The sequence below is a fragment of the Rhipicephalus sanguineus genome, chromosome 2 (genome assembly GCF_013339695.2).
Source record: "Rhipicephalus sanguineus isolate Rsan-2018 chromosome 2, BIME_Rsan_1.4, whole genome shotgun sequence".
NCBI classification, from domain to species: Eukaryota; Metazoa; Arthropoda; class Arachnida; order Ixodida; family Ixodidae; genus Rhipicephalus; species Rhipicephalus sanguineus.
In genome coordinates, this window is record NC_051177.1 from 184541708 (window position 1) to 184550930 (window position 9223).

At 46.5% G+C, this 9223-nt stretch overlaps 1 protein-coding gene across 1 annotated transcript; it reads left to right on the forward strand.

Annotated features, from left to right (window-relative positions):
- The first annotated feature begins 336 nt into the window (after positions 1–336).
- LOC119383916 (uncharacterized) lies at positions 337–3154 on the forward strand. Its single transcript, XM_049412714.1, has one exon. The coding sequence runs from the start codon at positions 419–421 to the stop codon at positions 1769–1771; it is 1353 nt and encodes a 450-aa protein (XP_049268671.1). The 5' UTR covers positions 337–418; the 3' UTR covers positions 1772–3154.
- The last annotated feature ends 6069 nt before the right edge of the window (positions 3155–9223 follow it).

Consider the following 9223-nt stretch of genomic DNA (forward strand, 5'->3'; position numbering starts at 1 on the left):
CCCAGCCGCCGACGCTACGGTTTCTTGGGCAACAGCGGCCATCAACCTTGCCAAGACGCAGCCACGGGCCACTCCGAAACAGTATAGTTCACTGTAACGGAGCTTAGCTTGGCCAGCAGCGAAGTAGAGTATCAACAGTGCGAAAATAGCGAAAGCCAAGCACACGCAGCAGTACGCGATACCGAAACTACCACTGAGTCGCGCAGCTCGCCGTAAACGGAACTCTTGAACCACTCGCGCCATTCACCATGGTAACACCAAGAGGTTCTTTTTTCCACAAATCAAACACAAATGAACAAGCAGCATTTTATCACGTCTTGTGAGGCACGGAATCTCGGTGCCATCGGCTCGGGTCCTCCACGGATCAAAGAGCCACACTTCACAAGACCAGCGCACTGCCTTGGCAAGGGGCGTTTCGATGCCTTCTTCCCAGTGCTTGTGCACTCCGAGGCAATCATCTGACCTGCCCCGCCCACATCCGACTTCGTTCAGAAAATTACGCGGAACTGCGTCTGCGGTGACGTCACTTCACGAGATGTATCTCCTGGCAATTCTTCAAGCATCTTACCATGAAGCGCCCTGTGCTGCCTCCGGAACCTCGGTGCCATCGGCTCGGGTCCTCCACGGATCAAAGAGCCACACTTCACAAGACCAGCGCACTGCCTTGGCAAGGGGCGTTTCGATGCCTTCTTCCCAGTGCTTGTGCACTCCGAGGCAATCATCTGACCTGCCCCGCCCACATCCGACTTCGTTCAGAAAATTACGCGGAACTGCGTCTGCGGTGACGTCACTTCACGAGGTTATAAAGCTCGGCGATCCTGCTGCTATCTTCACTGGGCATGGCGGTACTGCTACGATGACCTGCGCTAAACGACCTCGACTGCTTTTTGTGCAGGTAAAAAACACTTTATCCCTGTTCGCACCGCGCACTCGTCATTTGGGATTAGTAGTACTGCCATGCCCTGGCCGTTGTCTTGCGATTGTGCATGATTGTGTTCGCGTTATACTACAGCTGTTGCTTCTCGCTGGCGACGTAGAAGAAAACCCTGGTCCTGCTAACACTCGTTCTGCCGATACTCAGCATAATGATGAAATTTTGTCAGCTTTACAACAAATACAGTCAAGTCAGGCATCTTTGCTTACCGAAATCAAATCAATTCACGCCACGCTGGCACAAAACGAAGACACATTTTCTGAAATAAGAGAACGCTTGTCAAAGATTGAAAGCGACTGTTCTTCGATAAAGCAACTTAACACAGATATCGGCAGCCTTCGCACAACCACCGAACAAATCACAAACCGCATCGTAAACCTTGAAACAAGGATAGATGATTCTGAGGACAGATCACGCCGAAATAACCTTGTGTTCTTCGGTATCATGGACGCTGAACGCGAGACCTGGGCGCAGTCTGAGAGGCTAGTAATAGATGTCTGTCAGACTAACCTTGGCGTGACCATGCAATCCCGAGACATTGAGCGGGCACATAGGTTGGGGCGTTTTCGCCAAAATAAAAATCGGCCGATCATAGTACGCCTCAGTAACTTCAAGGATAAAGAAGAAATTCTGTCATGCGCCAGGAAGCTGAAGGATTCAGGAATTAGCATTTCTGAAGACTACTCTCCCAACACCAGAATTGCACGCAAAAACCTCGCAGCATTTGCAAAGGATAAGTCCACTCCGTACAAGCTACGTCACAATAAACTTATTATCGATAACTGCGTTTACGTGTTTGACCGTGCTACTCAAAAAGTGATACCACAATCATTATAGCTACAAGCCAACAACCCTAAGCACCAACGTAATAATATAGAGGACTTGTCCATTATCTATACTAACATAAGAAGTGTTATTCCGAAGCGAGACGCACTACGACACTTAATCGAAACCACTAACTCTGACGTAATAGCTTTGACAGAAACATGGCTACATTCATCTATCCAAGATAGTGAATTGGCGTTGTCCTTTCCATCATTTCACATCTTTCGCAAGGATCGTGATAACAGGCGAGGTGGAGGTGTCATGATTGCCACCCACCATCGCCTTCAGTGCCTGGTGGTTGATATTCCCTCTCGCCTAGAATTGCTATTCATCTGTTGTAATCTATCTTACCCGCCTGTTATCATAGGAACTTGCTACCGTCCCCCTGACGCTGATGTTTCGTTTATTGCTGAATTCCACGAAGCACTTCGCTTACTTACAAAAAAATATAGTAATGCTCATCTAATATTATTAGGTGATTTTAACTTCCCAGGTATCAATTGGTCTGATCTCTCATTTACTGCAGCTAAACAAAACGTAGAAAGTGACTTTGTAAATTCTTGTCTAACCTTTGGCTTATCGCAAATCATTACCGCAGCAACGCGTCACAGTAATAATACATCAAGCCTGCTGGATTTATTTCTAACGTCTCACCCTAATAATGTCTCTTCACTTGCTTATCTTACACCTTTGAGTGATCATGTAGTCGTTTTCGCTACTTACAAGTATCAGCTACCACATCCACCAAGGGTAAAAAAAACAATAACGCTTTACGACCGAGGTAACTACGATGCCATTAATGATGAATTAGGTGTTTTTTGTGAATGGTTCCTCAGTGACTTTTCCCAGAGAAATGTCGAGGAAAATTGGTGCCTTTTTAAAAATAAAGTGCAGGAACTAACTAAAACTTACATTCCTACTGTTACGGTTACGGAGCGATCTGGAACACCATGGTTTAATTCATCACTCAAACGAATGAAAAACAAAAAACAACGAGAATTCCGCGCCGCTAGGTCACTGAATACGCCTTTAGCATGGCAGAAATACCGCGACACCGAAAAAGAATTTCAGTCTCTTGCCGTTAAAGCAAAGCGCACATTCTTTTCTTCTACCCTTCCAAACATGTTAAAAAATAATCCGAAAGGATTCTGGAAAACAGTAAACCCACAACCCGCCAAATCGGTCTCGCTACGTGATGAATGTGATTGTGTGATACCTGACTGCACTGTACCCGATGTTCTGAACTCTGCATTTTGTTCTGTTTTCACTGATGAGCAAGACGGCACCTTGCCTGATACTCCATTTCTTGATCATCCACCCATGTCGGAACTCATTATCACTGCTGCAGGAATTGAAAAAGCTATCGAGTCTCTTAAGTTATCATCATCTGCAGGTGTCGACAACATAAATTCTAAAATATTGAAAAATACAAAACTTGTATGTAGTGTAATCCTGCAGCGCATCTTTCAGCAGTCACTGACAACTGGAGTGGTGCCACTGGACTGGAAAGTAGGAAAGATCATTCCCGTCCCCAAAAAAGGTACTTCTTTCTCCCCTAACAGCTATCGACCCATCTCACTGACGTGTGTATGTTGCAAACTTATAGAACACGTCATCTACTCACATGTAGCTAAGTTTCTTCTTTCTGTTGACTATTTCCACCATAACCAACACGGTTTCCAAAAAGGCCTTTCATGTGAGACGCAATTAGCTTTATTTATAAATGACATTAGCTCCGCCATAGATGTTAACGTACCAGTAGATGCCTTATTTCTCGATTTTGAAAAGGCCTTTGACAAGGTCCCGCACAAAAGACTTTTTTTAAAGCTATCGCGCCTGAATTTTCACCGATTTGTAATTAATTGGATTCAAGATTTTTTGTCCAACAGAAAACAATTTGTCTTTGTAAACAATTACTCTTCTGCGTCATCTCCCGTTAGATCAGGCGTTCCCCAAGGGTCCGTACTTGGCCCTCTGCTCTTTTTGATCTATATCAATGACCTTCCTACAAATATTTCATCTAACATCAGATTATTCGCTGACGACTGTGTCATCTATCGGCCCATTCACAACAGTAACGACACCCTAGCGCTACAATCTGACCTAATTCACGTTGAAGACTGGTGCGCCAAGTGGCTGATGTCACTAAACGTTAATAAAACATCTCTTCTCTGTTTCCATCGAAGGAAAGACTACCACGCACCACAATACCTTCTTAACAATTCTCCAATTTCCTCTGTCTCCTCGTATACATACCTTGGCATAGAACTCACCACCGATCTCACTTGGACACCCCACATAACCAATATAGCCAGCAAAGCTAACCGCGTACTCGGTTACCTCCGCCGGAACCTACGCCTAGCACCATCTTCACTAAAACTGCTAGCTTATAACACTCTACTGCGACCCAAGTTAGAATATGCATGTACCATATGGGATCCTCACCAATGTAACCTGATCAAAACATTAGAATCTGTCCAAAATCGTGCAACTAGGTTTATCCTCTCTGACTACTCATACACTAGCAGTATTACGGTGCTTAAATCTCGTATTAATCTTCCGAACCTTGCTCTTCGCCGCAAAGTCGCTCGGCTCAGTCTTTTTCACAAATTTTATCACGCTACCCCTTGTACACCTGCAATCGTTCCAGCTCATCGCCATTCCAGCAGACTCAACCACACCAAATCTGTTCACCCGCCCTATGCTCGGACCGTAGCGCATTCATCCTCGTTTTTCGTGCGCACGTCAAAGGACTGGAACGCTCTCCCCGCCAGCACCGTGCACCACTCCAGTTCGATACTCTTCAAAGAACACATTGTAAAACTTGTGCTATGTTAATCTACTGCCCACCCCTCATGTAAAACCCCTTAATAGGGGCCTTTGAGGTATTGGAAATAAAAATAAAAAATAAAAGTTTCTTTTTTTTATCGCAACTAGTTTCATCAAAAGTGGTTAATTGCACTCGGGACTCTTGACGTCAATGGCATCATTTCCAAAATGTCCCACTCGTGGCGCACATCGTGTCCCACATTTACCTTAATTTCTCGATTACTAGAGCACTGCTGTTGATACAATTGACGTTTTAGACGTTATAACACATTGGCCTTTCACTCTGATAAATTGTTTTTTGCCTTTAGAGTCGCTATAAAAAGATAGTCTCGCTGGTGCACTCGGCAATATTCTCTGAAGGCGGGGTCACCAGCCCCTCCGGCTGATGACGTAGGTTGGCGTGCGAGCCCAATGTACAGGCTGGTGTTCATTCCCTTTTTAGGAGGAAATGCCGCGGGCTAAAGTTTTATACGAGTGTATATGAACGGGAAGTCTATTTCTGTACCCTCCTTTCTCTTTTTGTTTTCCTTGCAGTCGCGAAGTTTGGGGGTTTCTTGTTCGCAAACCACGAGGCCCGTAGGTTTACGTTTTCTAGTGGTGGGTGATGTTTTGGTGGCTTGGACTTAATATTTCTTTTTTGCCTCAGAAGGGAGGTGCGGGATGACTTGGGATATTACGCTATGTTTGTAGCCCGCCTTGCATGCTGGCTTTTCTATATTGGCGGTATTTCCTGCATGCTTCTCCAATGATATCTAGCGTCCGTACAAAGAAAGCCCTTCCCATCGTCGAAAGCGATATAGAAATCACTACAAATAGTTTGGTTACACTAGCTACGGCGATGCTAAATCCAAGGTGTGCTTTGACAGCTGTTGTTGCGGCGTTGATAAAATACTGCGACAGTTATTCTTCTTACCACAACAGCTATCGCCACAAAAGCGAATGAATTTTATCAGGTGGTGGTAAGAACAGCACTCTGGCAGCGTTATCAATGTAGTAAGGAGCCCTGATATTTGGATGATAAATGTGACGTACAATGGGCTGGAATTTATCGCTTTAAAATAGTGATGCATCTTATATCATTATGAAATGCTGCCTGCGGAGGCGGACGACAAGCAATACGGTTGCATGGAGCAAGTGTATTTTAGGGTGACGCATTAATATGCTGATGGCAATGCAGCCAAATGGTATTCTTTGAATATCATGGGCCTCTTTTTTCCAGCCAGAAAAAACCAGCACGCAATTAGTATGTTGCCGAAAATAGGGCGATTCGGTGCCAATTAAAAATGCCTAGAGCATCGTAATTGACATATTCAAAATAAGGTCCTTGCTGTTCTAGTTAAAAAGATTTATTATATTGAAATTATTAGGCCTCATAAAAGAGAAACTTGGTGGAGGCTATTCCAGTGTACTGGGAATATTGTGTACAAGGCTTTTCCTTATCGTAACGCAGTTTGTTTTTCTGCAAATATTGGTGCTCTATACCTGAGAGTATGTATATGTGTATATAATTATTAAGGCGTTCACCTGCCTTAAGCCTAATACTCTGCGTGCACAGACGTGTATTACACCTGTTAGTATAGACCGAACTTGTATACGAATTGATGTTTTGTGGTATGTGGCATGGCCGCTACATAAACAAAAAAAAAAAGACAGGTGCGGCCTGCTGCGTGGCGCCGAAACGGCGTCCTGGGCCTAGTTCTCCTTGCGCCCGCACTGGCGCCATCACACTGGTACAGCTGTTCACGCCCACCACACTGGTACAGCTGTTCACGCCCGACATTTACTCCAATCAGGCCGTAGATAACGCGTTTTATAGTTGCACATTACTGGTTGAATATTGAAGTCGTTATTAGAACTGCCGATTACCCCACATATGTGAACAGTTTGCCCTAGGAGTACCAATGTTTTGTAGAGTGGGCCTCAATACTCTCCACGAATGCTGCCCGTTTGACTCACCTGAAATGAAAAGTGTCACTCAATCACTGTTCCCCTTAATGGGCAGGCAGTCGTCGGGCAGATTCCAAGGGCTGACTTATCGACCCACCGAAATGCACCAAGAAACCACACAAAATTGAAATGTAGGTCCTGTCAGTGCGCCAACAAATGCCGGTTGTGGTCCAAAGCAAGAGTTAGAGCCAAGAGTTGACAACACAAACAAAATATATTCTCAGTTAAGGCAGTACAAGCATCACGCAAACATCCACACTCGGTAGGTATCAATTACAGCTCACAACATCACTTAGATGGTGTTTAAAACAACGGGAACAAACTTACCGTGCTACAAATGCACTCTCATCCAATAGAAACTATCCAAGAACACTTAAAGGCCTTGAATATTCACCAAACGTGTGCAGCCCACAATTCTTCGAACGTTTCTCGAATATTTCTCTTCCAAGAAACACTCAAACAATATCCAGCTCTGGTCACCGTCATCTGGGGCGACACTCTTCTAAACGGTGCTCTCACGGTGTCATCACTCGATTATCCAAGATCGACTGACCGCACTACACGACTCACACGAACAACATAACCGACATAACTTCCTCGCCAACTTCACTATACCGTCCTACCCTCCGTCGTCTCTCGTTTGGATCTTTCCCGGTTTCGCAAACATTCCAAGCGATTGTTCGGCTCGTAGCACGTAGCGCAGCGACAGCTAGGGAAAGGGGATTCGGTTCGTCTGCGGAATCGGTCGGATCCACTTTGATTTCTTGAATTCTCTCGATCTGCGCAGGTGTTAGGCTGTCGCGACCGCGACGGCGTCTTCGGTGGAGAGGGTAGGGGCTCGCCCTTGGCGCCTTTTGATGCTCGTCTTTTTTTTTTTCGTTGCGCGCACCCGTTGGGGGTAACAGTCGGCGCAGTGGCTTGATGCTATCGTCAGTATGCGGCGGCGCGCGCCTGTTTTAGCGCTCGTTTGTGACAGAAAGAAGTTCTCTGTTACGAATATTACGCCTCCCGACACTGTAGATCGCATGGAAATACGCGGGTACTTCACAGTAGCGTCTTTTCACGCGTTCGAGTTGCACAGCGGCACGCAACAGCTTCGCGTCATCACACCGCTAGAAAAAACCGTCTGCCACACACGCGCGCACCAAACAACCGTACTCAGGCGCAGGAAACATGAGGCAAGCTCCTCACACGCGCGGTCACACACAAGAATGACACTAGAAAGCACACAAAAATGGACACGCATAAATAACGAGGCGACCACGTAGTAACACGAACCGGCGTCTGCCTTGAGGACCGTGCTAGTGGCGCCCTCACCCAAAACAGCTGCCGCTCAGCCAACCCGCGCTCGCCCATTGACGGCGACGCGACGCAGCAGGCCGCAACTGTTTTTTTATGTAGCGGCCGTGTATGTGGCGTCATGCATCCAACGGTTATAGCTGCTAGGGACACTGTGTGTTATATCAGGCCATCGCTAACATATTATCTGTTAATCCATTGACCGTGATAATGTTTGTGTTATTCAGCGATATTACGGCGAACCTGATCGACGGCTACACTTCGTTAAACGATGGGGCCAGCGTGCAGCTGCTCCTGAGGACCTCGGGGGAGACGCGCCTCAGCGACTTCCTGCTCTGGCAAAGCAGCCATGCGCGCCTTCACTTCGAACCAAAGAATTTGCCCGATATTCGTTTCACCGACTACCTGTGGGCCCTAATTGAATATCAGCTGCAGCGTCCGAAGCTTAAGGTGAGACCGTCATCGTGAACGTTGTCCCAAAAGTTGAGTGATGGTGCCTGTCCACACCATCGCTGTTTCTTAGCAAATCACCGTTTCCTAGCTAATCGGATGCGGGCAACAGAAGTCTGTGTCTCTGTCGTTTAAGTCATACGCACTCGGAGACATCAATACCTGAATGTCGTAAGAAAAGCGCTCCATGATCTCGTTCCCAAGGAGGAGACAATGAGACTTCGCAAACCAATTGCCGTAATGTCACTTTTAAGCTCCTAAGACAACTGCGCTGTCACGCCTTCACGTTTCCTAGTTTATAGAGTTGAGGCGTTGATGGTCGGGCGTAGCGAGTTCTCCTTTTCCGAACAGCTTCTACCAGCAAGTCAAAAGCACACTGCATGACCAACACAAAAGAATGGTAGGGGCAGCCGGTGAAGAAACAGAGTGCTTTAATAAAGCCCTTGCGGCTGCGTATGCCGGTAGCATAAATAGACACTCACTCATCCTCCCGTTTTATGTGCACTAACGGTTACTCTCGTTTATGCTTACGTGTACTCGTGCCCGTTCACGTTCACGTGAACGTACTCGTTCAAGCGGCGTAGCCAGAAATTTTCTTCTGGGAGGGGAGGGGGGGGGGGCATCTCCTTGGTCTGAAGTGGGGGTCGGGCAGGCAGATGTGATCGAGTCTCATTTTGTACCCCGTATGCCATGGCAATAGAAAAAAAAATTGGGGGGGAGGGGAGGCACGGGCCCGGTGTGCCCCCACTGATGCCACTGGCTCGTTCACGTTCTTATGTGCTTCTCCAGATGTCTGGCCACACATTCACATTCTTAATCACATTCACTAAGCGCATGGTGAGATCATCCACAAACGAGCAGAAAGACAACTTGTGCCTTTGAACTACGCGCATAGTTGAGGGAGACTGGCAAACGAGCAATTGCTCTCTTGTGCCTCGA